The sequence below is a fragment of the Theobroma umbraticum genome, unplaced genomic scaffold (genome assembly GCF_002168275.2).
Source record: "Theobroma umbraticum cultivar Fairchild unplaced genomic scaffold, ASM216827v3 scaffold_30.0, whole genome shotgun sequence".
Lineage (NCBI taxonomy): Eukaryota > Viridiplantae > Streptophyta > Magnoliopsida > Malvales > Malvaceae > Theobroma > Theobroma umbraticum.
The window spans coordinates 2,811,459-2,837,529 of NW_018397254.1; the positions used below are offsets into that span (position 1 = coordinate 2,811,459).

The following is a 26,071-nucleotide window of genomic DNA, read 5'->3' on the forward strand; positions in this document are numbered from 1 at the left end:
TTATTACATCTATTTGATTATTATCATGATAAAATAATTGAAATCAAATGAATTCTTTAAAATTTAAAAGGTAATAATTAATAATTAAGATTTGAGCTGGCGACTATTGCCCTTGGTTAAGAGAATGAGGTTAGAAATTCCAATTCCCTCTCTCTCTCTCTTTTTGGGTGCCGAAAGAATGGACACATGGGTAAGAATCGAAGTCCCCCTACCTTGTCTATTTTTCCTTTTTATATTCCTTTATTAGTATACTCTTTTAAAAAAGGATAAAACTTCTACACGGTGTAGGTAAATTTTAGTTTTCATCACAGTGTTAAATGCTACAACCCTGTATCCCTATTATTTTAAAATTGGCAAATTCTTTAATTTTTCCTTAATGAGGCTACTGGGGTTTTTTCCTCCAATAAACCGAGTCGTCTAAATGATAATGGCAATAGCCGCAATGTCAAAGATTAATTGCCCATGATGGCCACAGTTCGTCTTGCCCCTTTGAAAAGGCAAATTGGCCAAACTTTTACTTGCAATGATGCAGCAAGTGAAAATAATGGCGCACCAATCCTTTCACACTCAAAATCAAACCCACTTTATTCTTGTCTAAATTAAACCAATTTCACTTTGGTATTTTTTTATTAATGGTTTTGTCCTTATTATTGAGGCCTGATTACCAGGACATGCAGAAAGATAATTCATTAATTAAATTTCTCTCATTGTAGAGGATTGTGGAGAGACTTGTGTTACCTTTTTATTTTTGAAAGTAGAATGATAAAAAATTAAGGTTTTTTTTTTTTTAACGTCTAAAGGGGATCAGATATTTTAACATGCAGCAACAATGTGCAGTCATTGTTATTTACAGATAGTAAAGACGTTTGGCGAATAAGTTACTAGTCAGTATAGCAATAGTGTTTTGTGAACTCAACAAAAGCAATATTTGTCCTTATTTACTAGCAAAGATTTAAGTTAGTACAACTATTTTAAGAAACGAAAATAGGAAGGGAAGAGAAGAAAGGATAGAACAATTCTAAAATCCAAGTCATGAGTCATGGTCCCAAGAGGCCCATGCCATCCGTGGTCATGGTCATTATTAGACATGCAGGCAACGAAAGCATGCACCACGATTTGCCCTCTCGAACACGCAGGGCAACAGGTCAATGGGCAAAAGCCAATTTCAGTTTTAGGGGCTTTTCTTGGAGAGCAGTGCAGTGTGGCGTCTTCCTAAAATTTCCATATTCAATAGTTATATTGGTTATTTACTGTACTTAACCTTCAAACAGAATTGTTTGGTCCATTCCCAATTTCTTCACGAGACCTTAAAATAGAGGCATTCCAATTTAGGTCGAAACAGTTCTTGTAGAAATAGAAAGACAATCGATGGCTGTATTTATATAACAAGAGTTGGCAACAGGTGGTTAAACTGAACTCAAGTAGTTGGAGTGGGTGCAGATTGGGATAAGATACTTGCTACCAGATTTTAATTAATTAAAGTTCTTCACTTTTGAGTTTTTCTACCTCAACAAAATAGAAATGGATCTTTGGCTCTAGGAAGTACTCTTGGGGATAAAAATGAAATTTATTGTGCATTAAATGTTAAAACTGTCTTCAAGGGGGTTCATTTACATTCAAGATATCAAAGGAGGGTGAATTTGAATGCAAATGATTCAATGAGAATGCTGGTGTGTTTGATTCTTGGATACACTAATTAATAGTGCTGAAATCAAAATTTCATATTTGAGACGAAAATAAAAAATTTAATATTTACAGAGATAAATTTGTAAAATTTTTTAAAGAATAAAAATAAAATTAAAAAATTTGAGGGCAAGGGCCTCTGCTAGCCCCCTCCCTTAACCTCTGCCAGTCAGTACTTCAGCATTCATGTTTTGGTACTTTTGCCCAGTTTGCCAGGCACCAACTAATTAATTGGTTGATTCTTCTATTTTCCTTTTTTAAAAAAATTGTAAATTTGTTTTAAATTATGTATACATATATATATATATATATATATTATACAAGTGTGTCTCTTTAAGCATTGATTTGATGAAAATGCTACCTTTAAGTTTTTGTTTCTCGTGCCATTCAATCGCCTTGATCATCATTTTGGAAACTCATCTGTGAGGGAAACCAAAGAAAGAATATCATGATCAATTCACCATTATTCTGGAGATCTTGAACAAGACTACAGACTGTTCATCGAGTGCCAACTTCATGCGGAAAGCATCTTTCAAAATTCCTTACGTTAACCGCAGTCTGCCTTGTCTTCTGGGAAAGAAACACTGAAAAAGAAAATACACTTGGGAATAGTTGAAGGTAAAGGGAAACTTCCGGATGGGACCGACATCGCAAAAATTATGTAGGCAAATAGGAAGAGAAATACGTAATCTTTTCAAATTTATCGAAAAAAAGTATAATAACAGTCGATTCCGGTGCATCGACCTCAAACATTTATTGCAATCTACGTGAGAAGTTGTCACATTTAAGAACCTCTTAAATTCCCTTATCTCTATTTTCTCAAATCCTCAACAACTAGCATTTAATTGTCTCTCCCTTAGGTGGCCCTAGAATATCCACCAAGCAGGTCGCCGGCCCCATGGACCTGATCAGGCTTGCATGTGAGGATAATAAATGGGGCAATGGGGCAATGGGGCTCAGAGAGAGAGAGTGGTCCTTGGCTGCCTGGCTAGCTAGGCTGACAACAAAGCTGCCACCAAAGTTTAGAGCGCTGACTTGGGTGATGTGGCCTCCGTAAATGTCTTTTGTGTGGGATCACGTGCACGTGTCCGACGTTTGTCTTTCTCTGCATGGATTGGGGACTCATTTTTGCTGGCTTCGTCGGCCTATTATTCCGTTTTTGGTCTGTGGGTACATGGGTGTGAACTGTGAAATGGGCTAGTCTTTGTTTTTTCCTCTCTTGGTTAGTCCTTTTTATATCATTCCAGCTCAAATGAACACTATATATTTTGAACACAAATCTTATATAACTAAAGAACTATATCGAAGAGTTTTATCAGTTAACCAAATTAACCTGCTTTTGTATATTGATCCAAATATTCCAATAGAAAGAGTAATCTATATCATGAGGCTGAATTATAGCAATGGAGCAATAACGGGTATCTATCACCTAAGAGGATAAAGAGTAACACCAAGGACAACGCAATTAATATGTAGACATGATTAAACACTCTCTCCGAGTACTAGGAGAATAAGAAGGAAAAAGTTTCAATGAAAGCAAACAAATTAATAAATAAATATACTGTTCCCATTGTAGAGGGGTTGTACCTTTTATACATGTATGTGTTTTTCCCAAGAAAGATGTAGTTAGCCTTTTTGGAAAATTACAAAGTATTGGTGGTCACAACATTAACGACGTCGAACACAAAAAATACTTCTAGTTTTATTATTTATGGAAAAATATATTTAATATAGGCGGGAATATTATTTCGCATGGCATTCTTCGTAATTTCTTAATTAGAAAAATTCGATTAAATGGAAAGCGGCACTTAATTTTTGTCCAATTGTTTAAGAAGGCCTGGTTTGAATCCACGACTTGCTTTCCTATTCGCTGAAAATGGCTAGCTAGGCCCAATAAGAAACTGAAACCGAGACCTAGATATCCGAGCCAAGCCCCGCCTATCCTTATTCATTGCTCCCGGTCCCGTCCCAGTTAGAAATTAAATCTCGGCCCATCACCTCCAAAATCATTTTGCTACTGGTCTTCCCGGAAAAAACGTGTTAGAAAAAGATTACAAAATTCATTTTCTTATTCAGTAGAACTGGATTTATGTCATTTATGATGCAATCCTTACCTTTCTGGGTGAAATCTAGAAAGGCTGACTCCCAATCCAAATCTAACACCAGAAATATCAATCTCATCATATTAATTAATGATCCAAACTCGGGGAACGGAACTCCACCTCCAATCGGAATTCCAAACTATTCTCTTAGCCGTTGTTATTGTTTTGCCCGAAAATTTCTTCTTTGTTCTCCAAACTCAAAATGAACATGGCATGGAACGTGTTCAAATTCTGTACGGCACTACGTGCCCTGGGTTCAATTATGATTGTTTTCGTTCTTGGGATCATTGGGGTCACTTACTATGCTGTGGTCATTGCTCATTATGGCCCAAGTCTCTTTCTTGGAGGCTTTGATTCGCTTTCCGCTGTTGTGGTCATCTTCTTGTTTCATTTTCTGGTATACCCTTTTCTTCTTTTGCTCTCTTTTGTCTCTTTTTGATGGCTTATATGTGTCGGTAGTGGTCCTATGCGGGCCAAAGATTTTAGCTTAGCTGTTTCTTTCTTTATATGGGGATGAAGTGTCGTGTTTTCCATGATAAAAGAGAGTGAATATAAGTGGTTTTATGATTTATGAGGTTCAATGCTTCAATGCAGTTGAATTTTGCTTTGTGGGTTTTGCTGGACTTAAAAGCGCAAAGGATTTTAGTTGTAGCTTTAGTTTTGATTGGTGATGAAATGCAGGTTTCTTTTGTGATGATAATTGAGACATGAGAACTTAATCCTTGTGAATTTTTGTTGTTTCTGTTTGCGATGAAGATGTAAGAGTGTATTAAGTGACTTTATGAGGTTTAGGTTTTCCTGAACTTAAAAGGGAAAAAGAGATGAAACTTGGAATTAGTTGTCGTAGGAAGGCAGTATTGATGGTTGCTTTTCCTTGTTTGCATTCGTAAGTAGTTTTGTTAGATGGCATTGCTGCATTTTGAATTTTATTTACCTGGTTGTTTAGCTGGTGATGGTAATTTGGAGTTACTTTGCTGTTGTTCTAACGGATCCTGGGGGTGTTCCACCAAATTGGAAGCCTCCGAGGGATGAGGAGAAAGGTGAAGTTGATCCTTTGGTGAGTTTTAGTTATGGAAGTCCAGAATTAGGTTCAAATCAGTCAGCTGTGCCTGGTGATTCTCCAAACCAAGACATACGTTTCTGCCGGAAGTGCAACCAATTTAAACCACCTCGCACCCATCACTGCTCTGTTTGTGAGTTTTCTAGATGAATTCTTCTGTGGTAACTTTGTTGTGATGCCATCTTTAGTGAAAGAACCCTGGTTTATTAATTGATTTCAGGTAAGAGGTGTATATTAAAAATGGACCATCACTGTGTTTGGGTCGTCAACTGTGTTGGGGCATTGAACTACAAGTATTTCCTTCTTTTCTTGGTATGTGAACCTTACTGTATCCATTACAAGTCTCATGCAGCTGTCATATACTTGATGCTTAATTAGGCTGATGCATTCACTTTTAAGGCCATGGAAGCGGACGGTTTAATACATTTTTCATTATTACCTGGACTGTTGATTAGTCAAAAAATTGTAATGTAGTTATTGTCCAATTCTAATGCCTAAAATTTCCTTGCTTTAGTACTAGAGCTGAAAACCATCTTGACCTGGTGCAGTCAATCAACATGTAATCTAGGAAGTTATGGTGACTGTCAATATGTTGAACAAGCCACAACAGGATACGGGAAGGGGGGAAAAAGAAAGTAAAATAGGGTGGTTGAACTTATGATGCACCAAGTAGGGTCTTCTCTTCATGTTGTTAGATGCATAATAGATTATTCTTCTAGCGGCCTACTAACTTACAAACCAAAAAACTAGAAACCAAAATTTGATTGTTCTCTACTGTACCTTTGCCCAATGATTGGATCTTTGTGTCTCATGATCCCCTAATTTGTTGCTCATAACATCAATATTGTTTATTTCAAAAAGAAGATGATATCACTATACTTCTTTAATCAGTTTTACCAGGCCAGAGTAGGAAAGTTGCCATCAGAGTGAATGCTCATATCTGACTGTTGTGTTCAGACATTGTCCATAGTTCATCAATTTACATGTGAACCTCAGAATGATGAAGTTGTCTTCTTTGGTGGCCGTTGGAATCCATATGATCCTTATATTGAGCAATTGAATCCTTGCATTGTCCCCTATACTCATAATTTATAAATGCTATGGTTGGAGAGTGTAATGAGAAAGAGTGGTAGATATATTTATAGAACTTAGATAATTTTGGGATTTGTATATTTTTGGTGGGATAGCATGTGCACTTGAGCTTGTATTGACCAGTCATCATAGTGAATGATATGCTCCATTTCTAGCTCTTACAATTTTGCACTTTCTCATTCTCAAAAAAAAAAAATAAAAAAATAAAATAAAATTTGCATTTTCAAACACTTCTTTTCCTGCTATTGCTGATTTTCTGTTGGTTGTTTCTCTTGGCTTATTTGTTCTTATGTTAATGATTATCCTATTAAATAGATTCTTATGCAAGTATATATCACTGTTAGAGACATGACTAACTGGCATCTATAGAAAGGAAAAAGATATGAGTTGTATTTTGTTTTTCTTAATTTTGATGCAGTTTTACACATTTCTGGGGGCAACACTTGGCAGTTTGTCATTATTGCGGGTTTTTATTGAATTTTTTAATGATGGTGAGATAGCTGAAACACCAGGAACACTTGCAGCTACTTTTATCACTTTTGGTAAGTTTCTATTTGTTTTAGTTTTTTTCATCTAATTTGTTGTCTTTATTTTAACCTATTCGCATTCAAATCTTTCAGTTTTAAACATTGCATTTGCACTGAGTATTTTGGGCTTTCTGATTATGCACATAACACTGGTGGGAGCCAATACCACCACTATTGAGGTAACTTTTTTCACACTTACGTTTCCTTCTGTTGCCCATATAGTTAGTAAAGGTCACATTTTTGCTTTGCTCAATTTTATTTTCAGGCATATGAGAAGAAAATGACTCCTAAGTGGCGTTATGACCTTGGTTGGAAGAAAAACTTTGAACAGGTTGCCTCTTTTTTCTTTCTTCCGAACCCCAACCCCCCCCTTTGGCTCTAATACTTATCCAGTGTGTTTCTGTGTTTCCAACAGTATCAGGGTGTCTTTGAGGCACTTGTCTATTTTATAAACATTAAGCATTGATTACATTTTACTGCCATAATACATTTTTTGCTCTGGGAATGATGTTGCACATTTCCATGCTGCAAAATGCATATCTTGTCATTGCTGTCATTGAGTCTAGTTAAAAGACCCTGCTGGGAGCAAATTCAACAACTAATATAATGTAAACCCTTAAATTTTCTATAATAGTACGTCTTTGAAAACTTCCCCTCAAGTGACTTCAATATCGTAATGTGTGACATTAATTTATGCATCCCCGCGCATTTAGATTTCAGTATTAATCATGATATCACCTTTTTGCTTTTCTGAATATTCAGGTGTTTGGAACAGAGAAGAAGTTCTGGTTCATCCCAGCATATTCAGAGGAGGATTTAAGACGGATGCCATCCCTTCAGGGTTTGGAATATCCAACAAGGCCTGACTGGCAGCCACCCCTGCAGCATTAACTAAAGGTTTAACAAAACAAGCTTGAAACCACTCATGAAAACTGCGGTTGCATCTTATGTATATGTTGTATCTTTGTCAGTTGATGACATTGTCTCTAAAAATTGCTTGAGACCTGCCCTTCCTGATGTAAGCCCAACATTGTCATTGCATTTCCCTCTTGCCATGTAATCTTTCAATTTGAGCTTGTATTCTTGATTCTAATGATTGAAAATTAAAAAAAATTATTTTTTTACCCAACAGGACGACCTGGTTGCCTGTAATTCGAGATTATATGGTCAGTGAGTTTGATTGCTTCGTATTCTTCTAATGTTGAACATATTAAATTACTTGGAAATATTCTTGTCAAATGAACTTGAAAAAACCAAAAAATGGTGAAAATTAATAGTGATAATAATTAACAAGTAAAGTTAACAGCGAAATATCAGTGATTTGTTAACTATATTTTTGACGTAAGGAAATATCAGTAATTTATAATTCTCTTCATTGCCTCATAAACCATAGTACAATTTGATTCTACATAAACTATAGTAAAAAACTTCAAAGTGAATGCTACAACTTAAAAACATTTTGGCTGAGTTAAGTAGAATTATTTAACGAAATAAAAAAGTTAACTAGTAGTATGCGGAATTAAAAATAAGATTATACTGTACTTAAATTTCTAGGAAGTTTTACACGTGCGGGTTGAGGCGTTAGTGTTGTGGACAACTCCCGCACGTACTAGAACCTTCCATTCTCTTTATATGCAAATTAGTGGTTTCTCATCTCTTAGCTTTTTTCTCTTTTTAACGCGAAATTCCAGTAAAACCCGATACGCCTGAAAAGACCCCCAAAGCCCATTGCGATCAATTATCCGAGCAAGTAGGGTTTCGATCTTCCCCAATTTGTCTCAATTCCCTCTCTTTTTTCAAGGTACTGTTCTCGGCTCTCCATTTTTAGGGTGTAATTTCCATTGAATATAAGCGTACATGTTACGATGATCACGTTCTATCCGATCACTGATTAGTTTATTTTCGTAATTGTTTCTTACAAAATTCTTCCTCTTTTTAAATAAAATAGAATTTTCCTTTATTTATTTTTTAAGAATTTATTGTCTTTGATTGTTGTTTTAAGTGAAATGTTTTTCCTAATTTTTGGTTTTAGGATTTTGATCGATCTTTGCTTCTGAAGTGTGATACGATCCCTTTTTTATATACTTTTCTATTTAAATGAAATGTAAAAATTATTGACTTGGAGTGTAATGACTTGTGTTGCTTTCTTTGTTATACAATCGCTCGACAAAATTATGTCAACATTTAGATTTATTTATATATATAAGTAATTGAAAAATGTTTTTTTTTTTTTTGGTTTTCTGGTGTGCTGAAAATTGATAATTTAGGGAATTTTCTTTTCAGGGTTTAGAGGGTATCAGAAAATGCAGGGAGGCAGAGGTGGAAGGGATCCTTTTTTTTATTTTGGTGACCAATTTGGTGGTTTTGGGGGCTTTGGAGGCTTTGGTGGTCCTAGAAGTTTACTCTCCAATGTCTTTGGAGGAAGGGACCCTTTTGATGACCCTTTCTTCACACGACCCTTTGGAGGCATGTTTGAATCAAGCTTCTTTGGCCCCGGCCAAAGTCCTTTCCCTGCTATGCATCCAAATGGGTTTATTGAGCATCAGCCTCCGGAGCCTAAGAGATCAAGAGGTCCAACTATCCAAGAACTAAATTCTGATGATGAAAAAGAAGAAGCAGATAAAGAGAAGAAAGAAAATCCAAGAAAGCATGGTAGGTCGAATGATGAACCTTATGTGGAGGTTCCAGATGATGAAGCTGGACAGTCTGAGAGAAGGAGCAGGCATTTGCAATATATGAATGGTTACAATAGTTTGTATGATATACAACAGCAACAGCCTCAAACTCATAGCTTTGCGTTTCAGAGCTCCACTGTCACTTATGGTGGTGCTAATGGAGCTTACTATACTTCATCCAAAACAAGGAGGACTGGAAGTGATGGGGTAAGTAGTTCCGACGTTAAAGATGTGTTCATTAATAAGCCCAGGTTTGTTCTGCCTCTTACATCCCTCAGTTGTGGAATAGGTCACATTTGAAGAAAGCAAAGAAGCTGATACAACCACAAGACAAGCAACCCACAGGGTTTCTAGGGGACTTCATGCCAAGGTAGGTTTAAAATCTTGCTTCTCTTGTTCAACATAAATTTTGACTTTTGTTTAGAGGGTGAGTGTAGGGTGTATTTATGAGTAGAACTTTTGTTGTAGGGTCATTCAGTCACAAGAAATCTGAAATCAGATGGTAGGGTGGATACAATGCAAACCTTGCACAATCTGAATGAAGGTATACACATGTTACATACAACAGTGCATTTTGTGCTACAATATACTTGTTGGTATAGGTAGATTAACAGGTCCATGGCAATTAAAGTGAATGTTTCAAGTTGGTGAATTTTCCAGATGAGCTTGCTGGTTTTGAAGAAGCTTGGAATGGAAATGCTAGAAAGCATTTGCCTGGCTTGTCTGGGAATTTTATTGGCCATGATAGTATGGGTAAGATTTTCTTACTATTTACCTTAGATTTGTGTCTTTCTTTGCATGGTACATTTTGCATCACTTGTTATAGGGAAGAGCAAATCTGTGCTTCCTCTATATATCTGTGCAATTGGTCCAAGCCACACTTGTTGTTAACAGTATGCTTTTGGTACAAGCTTTTACATAAAACCAGTTCAACTCTTTCAGAATATATGTCAATAGTGGATGGGTAACTCCTTCCCGATGCTTTTTGACACCTTATAACATCAAATCATATTTGTTGCTGCAATTTTTTGTCTCAGGGGCTGGTCGCGGTGGACAGAATGGGCAGGCAGGTCAGGGAGGATGGGCACTTCCTTCCAATGAGTGTCCTCAGCAGTCAGGGAGAGTGATGCTGGATGCCAGAGACAGGGCAGGGCCCTCAAGCAGCCAGCAGTCTATGAGGATGAGAGGTTCGACAGTTTTGAAAGATAAGAGTTCTTACGCACAAGGGAAGCGAAGGGGCTAAGTTGGAAGGCACCGAGTAGATCTTGCAGTGAAGAGGGCATTGCCTTTTCTCACACAGCATTCTATGCTTGATCATAGCCATCTTTTATAGTTTAGAGCACTTTGTTTTTCCCTTTAGTATTCAGCTCTACAGTTGCATATTTTATGAGGTCTGTTGTAGCGGGGTTTTTTGCTTTTGAGGTGCTTAATGCAGAGAGGTTTATATAGTTGCTGCAAATGATGCCCTTCTAAGTTTCAAGTATTGACACATTATGATATCGTGTTTTCAGTATATAAAGTTTGCAATTTGAGATGATTGCGGATTTCATGGTTTCTTTCTTATGCTTTTGTTCACATAGTGATGAATTTTTTAATGGTGGATCATGTTTTCTTGATCCTTGTTTTATCTACATGGAGGACAGACCACCAAGTATTGAACAAAGACATGTCATATTGTTATTTATATGTTGATGATTGGAATGAGAAACTGAAAACAGGGTTGTTAATTTGGGGTCTGTCTTTATTCAGTATTTTTCATATGTTGTGGTTAAAGTCCGTTCTCCCGTTAATACAATGGGATTTTGTTTGTTTTATTACAGTATTGAACTAGTGAGTCTTGCTCAATGATTCGACTATTGGCTAAAGTGAAAATGTTCCAGGCAGCCTTGGCCAACCGTAGTCCGATCAAAAGGCGATGTGCCACATGGCAGGCCGCAGGAAACACAGAAATAAGGAGGAGCCCACGCCACGGTTTTCACTGGATGCTCCAAAATCCCAGTCGCAATTTCCCAAACTAAAAGAATAGCAGAAGTCCTCTGAACCACCAAAAGCTAAAGTTCGAAAGCTGAAAACAACAGCTCTAATCTAGTTGTAAAACTTTTAAAATTTAGGGTTACAAAATTCTAACAGAATCTAATATGGCGGTTATTAGGACAAGCGCTAACATGATCCTCAAAGAAATCCTCCATCATTCACCGCTATCTTCCATTTCCTTATCATCTTCGGCTCGTGCGGTTCTGGCCGGTTCCTGTGGGACCATCCGAGTGACCCCCAGCCGAGGAATCAGTTTTAGCCGGATTCGCTGCGCCGCGTCCGACGCCGGTGCCGAGAGAAAAGTCTCTGCTCGCCTCTCGCAAGTGCAACAGCTCCTGCAGGAAGCGGAAGAGCGAGCCAGCTCCGCCGGGAATGAGCCCACCCCTCAAATCACTCTGGGTAATTATGCTTTCTGTTTTCACTCCTTTTTTCTGGTTATTGCAAATTCCAAGGGGAAGTAAAGGAAATATTTTTTTTTTGTTTGGTAGCTTTTTCTCTCTCATTTGGGCTTTTGTTTCTTTTTTAGCTGCAGATATAAATCAATGGAAACCTGTATAGAAACTTAAAAAGTAAATGAAAATTAAGCGTGAAACTATTGCAACAATGCTGTTATCTTTTTCTTTTCTTTTTTTTTTTTTTCTGAACTGAATACACGGTTTAACAAGGCAATTTTAGGGATGCATTATGCGGAAGTTATATGCTTCTTCGTCTCCTTTACACTTATAAACTCTTCGCAGATCATGTTACTGTGAGTTTTGCAAGAAGTGGTGGCCCTGGAGGTCAAAATGTAAACAAAGGTACTTGTATCCTCTTCATGTTTCACAATCCATTTCATTGTAGACGCTAAACCCTGGCTATTTAAACCTGTAGATAATTTTGTTGCTGAATGTACAGTTAACACCAAGGTGGACATGCGCTTCAATGTAAAAAACGCATATTGGCTGAGTGACAGGATCAGAGAGAGGATTATGCAACTGGTTTGTCGCTGCCATCTAATATTTGCTTGTCTTTAAATAAGTTATGATATTAGAAAATATTTGTCATCAAAATAAGAATGATATGTCTTTATAGGGATCTGACAGATTGATTGTACATTTTTAGTTCATTGTTAGAATTACATTCCAATGCCATGATTCTTTACTGACTTCTTTCGCACATATTAAGAATTGAAAAATAAAGCTCTAATAAAATGTGTCATGGTCGAACGTGGAGAATGTTTCAAATAATGTTTTGCCAAGACTGGCAGAACCATGAAACTGTTATGTTCTCTGCCTTTCTTCCCCTCCTTCTACCCCTCCCAATAGATTCTTCTATTGGTGCGCTTGTCTTTTGAGTGCAGTTATACTAGTCTCGGCAAGCAATGTAACTTGTGGTTTGTATTAATTTAAAGTTGTTTTGTCAAGATCACAGCAAAACCAACATAAGAATAAAAAGTTGAAATCCATAGCTAATTCAGGATTATATAAGGGAACTTAAATGGTATTTTTGGTTATTTCACACTGCAAACTTGTGAAAGTACCAATGAAGAAGAGTGATAAGATATGAGTGGAGGCCATAAAAGTGAAGAAAGAAGACCATGTTGCATGGGCTGAAATGGGAAAAAAGGAAACTTGAGTCTCTAGGCATCTCCTCTGAACTTGAATTTATATTTTGTTGATGTTTGAAATAATGAAAATGAGCTAAAAATTAGCACCAACATGGACAGAAATGCTTTAGTTTAAGTAGTCATAATGCTCTGCTGATATGAGATATATGACTCTGATCCTATTACTATGAATTATAGTCTTCCACTGGGGAGTTTAAACCATAGTTACATTAAATCCACATGTAGTACTGCCCCAGAATCGTATTAGCTTACAGTTTAGATCTCCCTAGATCTGGTTATGTCTAGGAATTCTCATTTTTCTATGACCTCAACTATTCTATTTATGAACAGGAAAAAAATCGGATAAACAAGGATGGTGAAATTGTGATTTCTTCAACAAAGACTAGGACACAGAAGTTTGTTTCTCTCCTCCGTTTCTTTTTGTTGATCAGTTTTCTCCTAATGTGTTTCCAATGTAATTCGTTTGAGCTGTGTTTTGTTCAGGGGTAACATTGATGATGCTCTGGCAAAACTACAGGTGCTGAAATACTCTCTCTCTCTCTCTCTCTAGCAATTATGTTTTGCTGCTATAGTGTGCCTAGCAGTTGGTTGTTACCCATCAAAGATGCTATTACAAACATATCTGGTTTGCTATGGTATAATATGTTTGCAATTGCTGGATTATGCTGTTTGTTTGATCTTTTGATTTCTGGATATGGTGATGACCTAATCGTCTTTTTGTCCTTTTTTCTTGACCAAACAGGCAATCATTGATGCTGCTGCTTATGTGCCACCACCCCCATCAGAAGAGCAAAAGAAGAAAATTGCAAAGATGTAAGAGTTCACCAACATTTACAAGTGGACACTGCCAGCTGCTTTACCTGTTTTGTTTCTGTGTTGTTTTGGAGGCAATATTTAAATTTTGTTTCAATGATATTCCTCGCTATTGTCTCTGGATTGCAATTAATATGTGTTTCCATGCTTTTACAGGGCTGCAATTGGGGAGCAAAAACGCCTTAAAAGCAAGAAAGCCCTTTCAGACAAGAAAGAATTTAGGAGAAGTCGGGACAGTTGGGACTAAATTATGGTGTCATAACACATTAGGTTTATAGCGTCTGAGGATCATCAAATCAGTAAGGCAGTAGACAGCTGGTAGGGAGCTTAAAGGAGTGTTTTGTCCATATTTCTTGTCAAAGTTTTTTATGGCTGGGAAGAAAAACTACTCTCTCCTGATGTAAAATAACCATTTGATCCATTATATTTATAGGCTGCTAAGGCACATCATTCACCAGAATCTTGTTACGTGTTTCATGTTTGTCACACCTAATCGTACGCGGAGGATTTATTGTTGCGGTCTGTAGGGTTTTCGCGAGTAATTTTGTTCAAGCGGCTCTGAAATTGCAATTACTTAAAAGGTCTGAACCTGCATGCTTATTTTTTTCTTGGATGATCCGCCGCAGGCTGGTTCATGGATGAAACAGGGTTCAGATTCTTGAATTCTCACAAGGGAGTAACTTCTAACGAGCATATATCACTTTCAAAACCCACCAAAAGAAGAAAAAAAAAAAAGAAAACAAGCAAATGAAGAAGAACGGTCCTATGGTGCTCGCTGCCCCTGATTCATAACTATTGCTCTGTACATACACAGGCAAGAAATAATTATGGGATAAGAAAATAGAAAATATGGTGTAAAATACCCTTGAAAAGTATTAATTGATTCAACGAGGTGATTGGAATGTTCTTCTAAACAATTTTTCAGGTTCAAAATTTCTGTACAAGTACAAGTCAAGAGTCAAGAACAAAGAAGTTGAAAAGAAACGTACATACAATTGTATTCTCCTTTTCTACAGAAGTAATAGGAAATGACTCTACTTTCGTATGACATGTACTTCCCCTGATTGTCGATCAACGTGCTTGATCCAGCGGCTTTCTCCCTTGCCTGAACCTGAATTTCCTCCACTGGCTGCTACATGGGCAATATCCAAGCCTTTCCCTACCGGAAGAAACACAGAACGCACGAGCCGGCGTGATCTGTCATCGATAACACTTCTCCATCTGAAACTTGAAGCACTTCTGGAATTAGCATTCTTGCATACCAGAACTGCCCCCCTGTTACTCAGTTTTGCCAGCCTTAAGACCCTGAAAAAGTCCTTTCGCTGGCTATCCACCACCATGAAATCTATGCCATTTAATCCATTCATTACCTCCTCAGGTTCTCCAACAATGACTTCAGGCGACATTCCGGCTTCTTCCAGGGCCTGGACGTATCTAGTCTTGATCTTTCATCAGGGACTATACAGACGTGTCTTCCATTCGTATGGCTGCCAGCAACCGCCAGGCCGATGCTTGATGCGGTAGCTCCGCCCTGTGACCACGTCTCCACAATGAATCTCGCGTTCCAGCCTGCAGCCATGGCTGAAACAAGCTCTGCTACACCAGATTCATGATAAAGTTCACACTGCAGACAAAACAAGAAGTACGCGAACCGATTAATCAAATGAAAAATAAAAAATGAAGGAATTAGGCATCAGGGTTCAGAAAGGTTGCTCAGCGCTTACAGATTTAACAGTATCAATATAAGCCTTGGATGCTGTCTCTGGAGACCAAACTAGCTTCATTTCTTCCTTCAGTTTTCTTTCGTTTCTCTCTGTCTCTCGGTCTGGGCGTTTTCAAGTTGTGCTTTTCTTGGTTTACAAGCTGAGAAGAGCAGTTGGTGTTGGGTTTTTATTCGAGACAAAAAGATATCCTGGAAGCTGATTTGTGTTGGACCGTTGACTAGGTAACCAGACAGACAAATCCTACGTGTGGCGGATTAGGATTACCATGGATTACTATTAATCTAATGTTTCCAGGACTGGTGTGAAACAATCAGGTTTTTCGGAATCTCTCAAATGTCAGTTTCTTTAATAAATTCCTTGCAAATACCCAAGTGGTCCACGGAAATTTCCAAGGATAATTCCTAATTATTACACTCCTATTACCGGTAATGAAGATAATTACTTGAACGAGAAGCATTTACTCGCGGCTGCACTTATTTGGGGAATTATTCAAAGTTTAAGCTAATGCTAACCTGGATTATTGTTGGATCAATTCGTTACTTTCCTCTTGTAAAATTTTCCTATAATTAAAGTTTTGGGATTATGTTTCCACTCTATTTTTTATTCTTTCGATTAAATCAATTCATTTTTTAAATCATATATACAAATTCAATTCATATTAATTCTAGTTGAATGTAATAAAAATTTTCTTTTACTTTTGATTTATTAATGTACATCTCCTTGTGCTTATAGCTTCACAATTATAAATTTTAATGATCATGCACATGAAATTCATATGAACATCATGTTATATATACTCATTCATCAAGGATATAATTAGGATGAGTGGTCAAATTTTATATATTGGCATACCGTCGATTAAATTATTTGATGATGCAACCATCATTATCCCAATTTTTGGTGAAGGGTTATGACATGTTATTTCTATTAAACTAAGTTTTGTTTTTAATTAATTTATCGAGGTTGTGCTAGGTTTCTTGCTGTCACTCATTGCGTAGTTACTGTAGCATCTAGCCAGCGTTGTGTAACTTGTGTCCTCGTTTCCCCATAATAGGAAAAGGCAATAAGGCGTCCGTCGCATCTTTTGCTTCCATATGTGAAGATAATGGCTGCCGCATTTTCGTGGCAATGTGACTCAACGTTATAGTGTGAATATTAGATTTTGTTCCAAACGCGTCTGCCACGCAAAACAATCGAAAGAAACATGCATGCACCCAATTCTTTTCTTCCTTATGTAAATTAGGTTTCACAATATATATATATATAGAATAAATTCTACCGAAAGTTTATATATATATATATATATTTCTTTTTCAAATGATATTTTATAATTTTTTTCAGTTAACACCTTATTAATATCTTTTTTTATCAATTAACACTATGTAAATCACTTCCATTCTTGTAAAGAATTAAACTATTGATTTTACATAATAAAATCATCAAATATTATCAATTAATAAATAGTCTATTTGTTCACACTTATTAGTATTTTTGTAATTTTACTAGGTAAAATTAATACTTCAATTTTTCATGAGAATAGAATTTATTCATAGTGTGCAAATAAAGAATCACAAAATATAGTGGGTATTTAATACATATTTATATATATTAAACATGGTGTAAGAGAAAGCTCATAAATCATAATTAACTCTTGTATAAATACTAGTACCACTTGTTGGGTTGGGGGGACTAACTGGAGCTGAGTGTAGGGAAAAAATTTGTAGTTGTTATTGGTTTTATAAGAGAAGTTAGATATGAATTTAAGATGTTTTATGAATTTGTTAAGTTAAGTCAAGATAAAGAGCTCTACACTGGGGGGGGGTTGTTCTTCTTGAAGAGGATAATTTTAATTGGAAGATAATGAGAAGGATAAACTTCCCTAAAGTTGTATATACTAGAGTTCCATGATCATGGACTCATTTTCAGTATTCAAGGTAGATGTATATATGGTTAGCCATTATGGTGTTTTCATCTTTTTCCCCAACTCTTATCTTTTTTTAGTTGAGTGGATTTCAGTGCCACTAGCACGCATTCATGTGATTCTAAGATTTTCTACCTAATTATCAACTCTTCTGTACCCTTTTACAATTTTTCAACTTGTCATAATATTCATAAATTATAGAATTACTATTAATAGGTAAATCATTAATAAAATTCGAATTCAAAAAGTTCTTATTATTAATATGAAGTAATTTACTAATTAGATCAATCCTTATTAATAATGATATTTTAATATACTTTCACTTTATGACCCTAAACCCTTTTTCTAATAAGAAGAAGAAATAGAACTTACGAAAATTGCGCACTCGATGATTTAATATTCTAAGTGTCGAAGGTGAGAGGTTTAAATGTAAAATGAGTGTCAAACGGACTGCAATTTTGGTAAACAGAAAAATTAAATATTGAGGCAGGGGCAGGTGGGGCATGTTGTGAATGTGAGGCGTCCAAATGAAACATCCAGAAGGCAGAGGAAGAAGTCAAAACGCAGACGGGCTCCCGTATGTTTTGTCCGTGATATACAGAAAGACCGGCCGTACCAATTCCCTGCTTTGGCGCCTCTTCATTTTGACTCAGAACCACGCACATTAAACATTTTAATTTTGGCCGGGTTGGCTTGCCACGTCGGAAAATGTAGCTGATTCTACTGCCGACGTGGAAAATATGCTTGGTTACTCCATGATGATCCAAATATGAAGAACCAAAGACTTCACATTGTATTTGAATAGAAGAATGATCCGTTGAGTTTATTTCAAAGTTTAAATTGCTTATTATTACTAATTCTATTTTAATTTTTGTTTAATTAATTCTTCATTTTTAAAAAGTTATTATAAGTAAAAATAAAAGATAAAAATATAAAATTATAATTAACATGATCAATTTATAAAAAAAAAATTATGTATTTTATCATTTAAAAAAAATCAATACGTTTGTAAATTTGGATTTTCCTATTGATGTTACAGAAAGAGTTGTCTTGTCCGCTAAACTATTGGACGCTTCTTTATACATATAAAGCTCAAAAATTAAGATATATTATCATAATTATTTTTATTTGATTGTTTAATTTTTTGGTTTAACATAAATGGCTTTAAAAGATAAGACAAATAGAAATATTAATATGACCATTAGAACTGGGTCATTTTCATGGTTTTTTGTCAACTCACTATAATTTATAAACGGCTCACAGGAATGTTGTTGGTTAATGGTACGGAGTCGGCTTCCACCAGAATAACCCAAAAAATTAGGTGATGAATTTGATGAAGGCAAAGTCCCAAAGATAATAAATAACTTATTTCGATGGACATTGGTTGGATATAGCTTTGAACAACTTGCATGAGCAAGCTTTACCAAGTCAATAACTGAATATGGAGGTTAACATGTCTTTGCCTCCCTCTGTATAACATTAGCATAATTATTTCTTTTTCTCCTTCAAAAGGCAACTGTCTTTCTTGAAATCAAACTATTTGAAATAATCAAATATTTTTCCTGCTGAATTTCGCCTACGGTTTTAATCCAAACTATGAACTTTCGTGTGTATATTGAAAGTTAATATTAAAATTTTTCAAAATTTTTTACATCGTATTATCTTTTATATATGTATATATATGTGTGTACATACACACTAAATCACACAAATGATTATTATTATATGATATTTGAGTTGATTTGAGATGATCTGACAATGTTTATTTTATTTTATTTTAAATTTAAGTTTTGTTTTTATTTATATACTTAGGTTGAAATTTTATCTATTGCTAATTAATTTTAAATTCCATGCTTATCACAAATTTATTAACAAGAGTGGAAGATTAGGAATGAATAATAAAGTATTTTATCATTTCAATGGAAGGAGAATCCAAACTTTGTTTGATTAATAATTTGTAGACATATCAACATCCGAAAAGAATGCTAAGTTGAGAAGAGATCAGTCCAATATGTTAAGAACGAGTCTTAGTTTTCATTTAAGTTTTTAAAATTATTATTTACAAAAAATAATATTTTTAACAAAATTACTGAAACTGATTTATCTTAATTTAAATCATTTTAATTTTTTTAACACACATGACATGATATAATTTATAATATATATATAACATGTTTCGAATATCTCAAAAATTATTATTTTATATTGAAAATAAATTATATTTAAACTTTTATAATTTTTTTTTTAAAAAATACTTTATATGGTACTAAGAGTGTGCGGCATATGTTTGTTGCAAGAGAGAAACATAGAATTTGCAGTAGGTGGTTAAGATTACGAAATTTATCATTATTTTGCATTAAAGAGAGAAAGAACTTCTCCTTTTCTCATTTCTGCTTGAGATCATCACTGACAACAACAATTACTTTTTTCCAGCAATGATTTTTTTCTTGTCTCTTTCCCAATTTTCAATTTCTTCTGCTTTCTTTCTTTCTTTCTTTTCTTTGTTTTAGTGCCTATCAATTTTGATTTTGATTTTGATTTTGATTAAGAATCCAGGAGGTTAAGCAAAAGTCAAAATGCATAAAAAGGTTGTTTCGTCATCCGTATGAAAACAGAGACCGTACGAAAGTGGAGGCTGAAGCCACTGGCCTCCTCTCGTCCCGGCTTTTATCAGATTTTACGTCAACCATTACGCCGAGCAAAGTCCAAGATAATGCTACGTTCGAAAGTGGGACAATTTCGATATGTTAAAATATTCATGTTGGCCATTATCTTCCTTTTTCCAAAAAAATGATTGATGATCATTTGATTTGATGTTTAATTAGGTTCACTTGAATTTGGTTTCTTTTTTTTTTTTCCATATTAGATTTCGATAACATGAGATAAAAAACAAAATTAGATAATTGTAATGATATTTAAATTTGAGATTTTTAATTTAAAAGTTTAAAATTCAAATATATTAAAATCTTCCTAAATTAATATTCTTTAGACTATAATAATTAATTAATTAATATATTATTTAATTTATCAAATATTTTTTATTTCTTTTCAAAATATTTAAGTGTTGTATATTGTGATTATATGAATATTACTTAATTATTGAATTATAAATTATTTTTATTCATGACTAGTAAATTATTGAAAACATTATAATAAATGACAATAAAAATGAAGTTAAAGATAAAAGTTATATATTAGAGTCAATCTAGCTCAAATATGCACTTAAAGTAACAATAATATTGCATAATTTTTTCTTGCTATAAGAGAATATTATAGCAAAATTTCTTAAAGCATTAAAAAAAAGTTAGAAATGAAGTCTAAAGAGACATCAACTTTAAAAAAAAAAAAAACATTAGAGTTATATTTACAAAACTTCTTAATTAAATCATGTATATATATAAATAAAATTTTAATATATAAAAATATTATTACTTTACATATCAAGTAAGACTTATTTGTTTTCTGATCTTATAAATGTAATGAATTATTAATATATTATATTGATTTCAAGTCAAGATCGATCAAAAATATTATTTAATTAATATTATTAATTTATCAAGTATTATTTTTTAAACATTTTACTGTAATAACAAAGGGATAGTTTTGCCGTAGTTCAATAAATATTCATTTTTGAGTATTTTAATTTTTTCTAAATTATCGTATTTAATAATATTTTTAATATGATTAAAATTCATTGCATTAATGGTCTATTACTGTATTTAATACAAAAAAGCTTAATTAATTTTAATAAATACTCAATAAACTAAGCTTGGAGTCCAAATTTTTGGAATGAACAAGTGGTTTACCTAATTAAATGAAGTTGATTGGCACTGATAATTATTTATTGCAAGCAATAAAAGCTAGTGCGGGTGATTATTACTTGGTCATGTTCATGCAGATAATCACCACATAATTTTTTATTACTAAAAAACTGATCATATAAATACTTAAAGGTACGGAGTTGGATTCAATTCAAAGTCATAAATGAGAAATCAGAAATTGGGTAAAGTGGTGATCCAAAGTCCCCGACACTATGAAAACGAAATTAGGTAGAGCTTTTATTTCACTTAACTAAATATTTAAATTAAATAAAATATATATTTACTTTAGTTTATTAGGACAACAACTTGCAGGAATAATCTTTTCCCTAGCCATGATGAATTCTGTGACTTCGACCGCTTAAGCATCAGCATAATCCTTTTTTTTTGCGGCGGAGGCTAAGTCTCTGCAAATTTTCAAATCTCCTACTAATCAAATGCTAATTGTTGAAATTATTATTATTTTTCTGTTGATGGAATCTGTTGAAAATTAAAGAATTATCCAATAGCTGTTTTTTATCTCGAAACTGTGGACTTCCTAAAATTAGAATTAATTTCAGTATTAGGCTTGACATAATCACGTAATTTTAATTGTTTGTTATATCATCAACCCTAACCTCCTACTATTTGGTTTAAAATTAAATGCATATGCTTTTATATTTCTAAAAATTTGGTTCAAACCTCTTACCATACTCTCCATCTCTCTTACTTTTTTATAACTCCAGTCCACATCTTATAAAATAAAATGAATAAGTCTTGTTTGTCTCACATACGTTAAATTAGAAATATTATAAACATATAAATATAATAAGAGTCTCCTTATTTATTATCAATTAATTTTAAATTAAATATATATATTTTAAAAACCATTAAATATTTGTTTTAAAAATCTAATATATTATGTTAATAAAAATTATCATTTAAAAGAAGAAAATGATAAAAGAAGAGAAAGGACGGTTATTCCTTCAAGGGAATGAGCTTAAAATTTGGTTGTTTTGATATTGGATTATAGTAATAGAATTTTTGACATTATGTAACTTGGAAGAAAATGAAATTCGGAGGAAATTAAAATTAACCAATTTGGTTTGAACATGTAACTGAACATCGGTCTTATGTTCGAGGAATGTTTACATGTATTTTGCATTCTACGTGATAAAATCTTCTTTTTTTTATTAGACTTAGAAAATAATTTGTGTATGATTTGATCACTTATTATTATTTTTGGTTATACTTTATCTACTTCAATCACACCATTTTTGATGTAAAACAAATTTGAAAGGAAAAATGAAATAGAAAATGAATATTATTTTTATAATTATGGTTAATGAGATATATATATTTATATTTATATATATATTCGAGGTGAAAAAATAATATAGTTTCGAAGGATGAAAGTTAAAGCAATATTTCATGATTCATTTACTTTAGCTATGGAATACAAGAGAGAAACAAATGAGCAATATGAATGATGTTTCCAAAGGCAATGCTGCCTTATGCCAGTGAGTCTTGAGTTTTCGGTGGGCCAGACCAATGAACCAAAGCCATATTTTGTTTCGGGTTATGACCCAATCTAAAAATCAACTCAAAGCCCGCATTCATCCCCAAAATTCAAACATTTTCAATCTCATTCAAACAATTTTATCTGACATCTGTGTGTGTCTTCCTTCTAACAACGTGTCAGGGTCGCGAACCAAAAGCTGGACCGAAGCGCACGTGTCACCCGCCCAACTCGCCAACCATGCCAACCACCTAAAGCCCCCAATACCTGGTTCGTCTAACCTTAAACCCAACCAAAACGACCCAAATCTCCACCCTGGAAAACGACACTAAAATGCGCCGTTTCATACCTTCTCTCCTCATCCACCGTCGTTCCCTTCACCACATCCAAAAAGCCGGTCCTCTCTGCTCTCACTTAAAATCCCGGTCGGTAATCCGGTTCTCGGGACCCGAAACAATCAAATTCCTTCAGGGTCTTTTAACAAACGATGTTCGGAGATTCGGTGAACGCCCGCGTGAAGATAACTCCCCCGTTCCTACGAAAAACGTGGCCTCTGTCGTAGTTCCTCCTATGTATGCAGCTCTTTTGACCCCTCAAGGAAGGTTTTTGTATGATTTGTTCTTGTATAGGCCGCCTCGCCCCGACGAGAAGCTGGATAGGACTGGGTCGGGTCCGGGTCGTGCGTCTGGTGGGTCGGAGGAGATTCTGGCTGACGTCGATGGTTCGATCTTGGATGAGTTGTTGGCGACTTTTAAGAAGTGGGTACTTTTAGTTTACTTTTTTTCAGAGACTGGACCTTTTTAATCGTAACTGGGAATTTTATTGATTTTGGGAGAATAATATTCTGTTCTGTATAGCTGGTGCATTTGAATTACTGAGGATCTCTCATTCTTTGATAAAGATCAGGTTAAAATTTTCTGTTGTTTTTAGCTTTATTTAAAATGCTTTCTTTTGTGTTTGCAATTCTAGTAGCTACTTTGGGTGTCGCTTTGATAAGCCTCTGCTGGATAGACTGCATTTCAGTGTTGGCATTCAACAGCCATGTATAATGCCTTACTTGCGACTTTAGATATTCTGTTTGATAACATGCACGAATCACTGCTACATTTTTTTGGCTGAGAGGTCTAAAGCAGATAAGCTATCAGTCTGTATCCCTTTGTAGTTCCTCAGAGTATTCTTATTTGTTAAATTTACAATCAGTATGAATTCTGGTAGTGTTGCCTTTGTTTTAAAAATGATTTGTCGAATATGTAAGTCTGAAAATGTTCTTGCATCTCTATGGCATTCTACTATACCAGCTAGTTTAAGGCATTGACTATTATACCTGCTAGTGATATGCGTTTCTCTTTTATGGTAATGCAAACTTTAAAATTTCTGTTGACGGTTGCTCCTCTATTTGCTGTTGCAGATACCGGTTGAGGTCTAAGGTAGAAATTGAGAATGTGGAAGAAGACTTCTCTTGCTGGCAGAGGTATGGTCAGAACCTGTTTGGAAAGACACCAGCTGTTGTAGAACCAGAGGCTGCTTCTGTTGGTTGGGGAATTGGTGTTGATGGTTGTGGCACATCAGCTTCACATGGCAATGATGTTGGATGGCAATGGTTTAAGGATCCCAGATTAAGTTGTCTAGGTTTTAGGGGGATCTTTCCATCTGGTACAACACGTGAGTTAACCAAACGTTTGTTGCTTCTGAAGACTGTATTCTTATTTACATTTTTAACATAAATCATTGGCTTTGAGATAAGAATCGATTTAAGACGTACTGTTTCTATAGAAGTCAGCACTCCACTGGTCGCTTAAACTGCAAAATTTCATATTCTCTTGTCTATTGCAGCACCTTTAGTTGAGTCTGATAAAGAAACAGATGAAGAGAATTATCTTCTGTGGAGATTAGAGAAGGGAGTTGCAGAGGGCTCAACTGAAATTCCAAAAGGTGCTTGTTTGCTTTGTTGCTAATGGTATACTTAAGTATCTTGAAAATTTCTTGTATTTTCTAACTTTATTTTTAACATGGCTATTCTTCTTATAGTTTTTCTTCAATTTATTATGAGATGTTTCTCCTTTGTTTTCAGATTTGTCTGGTCTTTCTGTTGTGACTTTTTTGTTATGTTGCTTAGGAGAGGCAATTCCACTTGAATACAATTTCACAGGCCTAAATGCAATCAGCTTTGATAAAGGGTGCTATGTGGGGCAAGAACTTATAGCTCGTACACACCACAGGGGGGTTATTCGCAAGCGCTTGCTTCCTTTAAAGTTTCTTGACGAAAATGGAAAAGGTAGCCTCCCTGCACTGGGCTTTGATAAATTTAATTATCTTGCCACAACACAACCAACACCTTTCTGTTATTTCAGAGGTGGAGGGAAAAGTTGCCCCTGGTTCAGAGGTGATTAACACTGCCTCCAGTAAGAAGGCAGGGACAGTGATCACTGCATTCGGCTTTTGTGGAATGGGTGTCTTGCGGCTGGATGAAGCCTTCAAAGGTTTTGGCTCATTGACACTACAAGGAGAGGAGGATGTGAAGGTGGAGGCCATTAGACCAGATTGGTGGCCCACAGAATGGTTTCAAGAACATCAACAACATAGTGCCGTTGCATAGACTGCTTTGCATGCGTTGATAGTCCTCCGGATGTTGGCCTGGCTTGGCACCCCACACGGTTATAAGCAGTAGTACAACTTGTTTGAACTTTCTTCTGTAACTGCTAACTTGTTTACATTTTTTTGTTCTCACTAAAGAAAAAAAGTAATAAAAGGATGGTGTTCTCCAATGGAAACGTCATAAGGCTTAAATAGATGCCTCGAGGATTAAGTATGTCGAGAAGCTTGGCTGGTGTTGGTTCCAATCGTGGTACATTGATGCTCCATAATCAGTTCATCATAGTCCAGGAGAAAACTTGTTTTCTGGAGAGCGAATAGGTTTCTAAACTAGAAAGGAAAGAGCTGCCACACTATGGAATCAGTTGATTACTATTGTTTATCCGCTACTATATAATACCTGCTGTGAGGAAATAAATGTGAAATCATCGTATGTTGTTTCCGCGATGTCCATGACTTTCTTAAAAATCGTCTGCCTCTATAGATCATGGTTCAACACAGCTTCCCTACATTCATTTTGTTATAATGGGGATGTTTGTTACCAAGCTGTTTATTCGCAGTTGAGAATTTGTGAGAAAGAGAAAATATAGTTTCTTGAAGTCCTCCTTTGGCAGAACAAATAGTGAAATTCCAGCTCCTTAATGAAAGTTTGAGTGTCAAGAGAAAAACAACTTTACACTACCACCGAAACCAAGTTTAAAGCGACCAGAAATGGTATATTATACGCCTAGACGACGAGCGTAGCTTTGTTCTACTTACAAAGAAGCAATTTGTTTTGGGCAGGTTAATATGTAATTTTCCAAAATGCGAATTCAAGCTTCAAACGAGCTTTGCAGGCGCTACAATGTTGAACGATCATATCTCCAGACAACATAAAATCCTTTTCAAATGCATGTTGCTATGCCTATGGGAGCAGTTCAGCAGTT

General features: G+C 35.1%; 4 protein-coding genes and 1 pseudogene across 8 annotated transcripts; 4 read left to right on the plus strand and 1 right to left on the minus strand.

Annotated features, from left to right (window-relative positions):
• Positions 1-3,749: 3,749 nt before the first annotated feature.
• On the plus strand, positions 3,750-7,588 carry LOC110411548 (putative protein S-acyltransferase 14). Its single transcript, XM_021421759.1, has 7 exons — positions 3,750-4,182; positions 4,732-4,978; positions 5,066-5,157; positions 6,356-6,479; positions 6,558-6,643; positions 6,730-6,795; positions 7,227-7,588. The coding sequence occupies exons 1-7, from the start codon at positions 3,988-3,990 to the stop codon at positions 7,353-7,355; spliced, it is 939 nt and encodes a 312-aa protein (XP_021277434.1). The 5' UTR covers positions 3,750-3,987; the 3' UTR covers positions 7,356-7,588.
• A 518-nt stretch (positions 7,589-8,106) lies between these two features.
• On the plus strand, positions 8,107-10,694 carry LOC110414449 (glycine-rich protein). Its single transcript, XM_021425644.2, has 6 exons — positions 8,107-8,265; positions 8,748-9,346; positions 9,429-9,509; positions 9,608-9,683; positions 9,800-9,892; positions 10,177-10,694. Exons 2-6 carry the CDS (start codon positions 8,768-8,770, stop codon positions 10,380-10,382), a joined length of 1,035 nt encoding a protein of 344 aa, XP_021281319.1. The 5' UTR covers positions 8,107-8,265; positions 8,748-8,767; the 3' UTR covers positions 10,383-10,694.
• A 114-nt stretch (positions 10,695-10,808) lies between these two features.
• On the plus strand, positions 10,809-14,298 carry LOC110414456 (Class I peptide chain release factor). 3 transcript variants are annotated; one of them, XM_021425663.2, is made up of 8 exons: positions 10,809-11,195; positions 11,292-11,572; positions 11,911-11,970; positions 12,068-12,150; positions 13,110-13,174; positions 13,263-13,296; positions 13,522-13,592; positions 13,749-14,298. In XM_021425663.2, the coding sequence occupies exons 2-8, from the start codon at positions 11,305-11,307 to the stop codon at positions 13,837-13,839; spliced, it is 672 nt and encodes a 223-aa protein (XP_021281338.1). In that variant the 5' UTR covers positions 10,809-11,195; positions 11,292-11,304; the 3' UTR covers positions 13,840-14,298. The 3 variants fall into 3 exon arrangements, 2 of the variants coding, with proteins under 2 accessions (XP_021281338.1, XP_021281330.1); XR_002445019.1 differs by having other exon boundaries at positions 10,809-11,572; positions 13,263-13,414; positions 13,749-13,812; XM_021425655.2 differs by having other exon boundaries at positions 10,809-11,572; positions 13,749-14,297.
• Positions 14,299-14,442: 144 nt separating this feature from the next.
• On the minus strand, positions 14,443-15,477 carry LOC110414470 (uncharacterized; annotated as a pseudogene). Its single transcript, XR_016351249.1, has 2 exons — positions 15,317-15,477; positions 14,443-15,216 (listed from the first exon to the last, which is right to left on the minus strand). The product of XR_016351249.1 is annotated as an uncharacterized LOC110414470 (transcript).
• A 7,254-nt stretch (positions 15,478-22,731) lies between these two features.
• On the plus strand, positions 22,732-25,677 carry LOC110414290 (Glycine cleavage T-protein family). 2 transcript variants are annotated; one of them, XM_021425397.2, is made up of 5 exons: positions 22,732-23,311; positions 23,962-24,215; positions 24,387-24,485; positions 24,625-24,828; positions 24,905-25,677. In XM_021425397.2, the coding sequence occupies exons 1-5, from the start codon at positions 22,887-22,889 to the stop codon at positions 25,147-25,149; spliced, it is 1,227 nt and encodes a 408-aa protein (XP_021281072.1). In that variant the 5' UTR covers positions 22,732-22,886; the 3' UTR covers positions 25,150-25,677. The 2 variants fall into 2 exon arrangements, with proteins under 2 accessions (XP_021281072.1, XP_021281080.1); XM_021425405.2 differs by having other exon boundaries at positions 22,739-23,311; positions 24,670-24,828; positions 24,905-25,666.
• Positions 25,678-26,071: the final 394 nt, after the last annotated feature.

Bases quoted from the DNA above. Each gene is read 5' to 3' on its own strand.
- LOC110414449 (XM_021425644.2), top strand. From the start codon at position 8,768: ATGCAGGGAGGCAGAGGTGGAAGGGATCCTTTTTTTTATTTTGGTGAC. The intron at 9,347-9,428 runs GTAAGTAGTTCC...GTTGTGGAATAG, and splicing joins GGAGGACTGGAAGTGATGGG to GTCACATTTGAAGAAAGCAA. The intron at 9,510-9,607 runs GTAGGTTTAAAA...CTTTTGTTGTAG, and splicing joins CTAGGGGACTTCATGCCAAG to GGTCATTCAGTCACAAGAAA.
- LOC110411548 (XM_021421759.1), top strand. From the start codon at position 3,988: ATGAACATGGCATGGAACGTGTTCAAATTCTGTACGGCACTACGTGCC. The intron at 5,158-6,355 runs GTATGTGAACCT...ATTTTGATGCAG, and splicing joins AGTATTTCCTTCTTTTCTTG to TTTTACACATTTCTGGGGGC. The intron at 6,480-6,557 runs GTAAGTTTCTAT...CAAATCTTTCAG, and splicing joins AGCTACTTTTATCACTTTTG to TTTTAAACATTGCATTTGCA.
- LOC110414456 (XM_021425655.2), top strand. From the start codon at position 11,278: ATGGCGGTTATTAGGACAAGCGCTAACATGATCCTCAAAGAAATCCTC. The intron at 13,297-13,521 runs GTGCTGAAATAC...TTGACCAAACAG, and splicing joins ATGCTCTGGCAAAACTACAG to GCAATCATTGATGCTGCTGC. The intron at 13,593-13,748 runs GTAAGAGTTCAC...ATGCTTTTACAG, and splicing joins AAGAAGAAAATTGCAAAGAT to GGCTGCAATTGGGGAGCAAA.
- LOC110414290 (XM_021425397.2), top strand. From the start codon at position 22,887: ATGCGCCGTTTCATACCTTCTCTCCTCATCCACCGTCGTTCCCTTCAC. The intron at 23,312-23,961 runs GTGGGTACTTTT...TTGCTGTTGCAG, and splicing joins TTGTTGGCGACTTTTAAGAA to ATACCGGTTGAGGTCTAAGG. The intron at 24,486-24,624 runs GTGCTTGTTTGC...CTTTGTTTTCAG, and splicing joins CTCAACTGAAATTCCAAAAG to ATTTGTCTGGTCTTTCTGTT.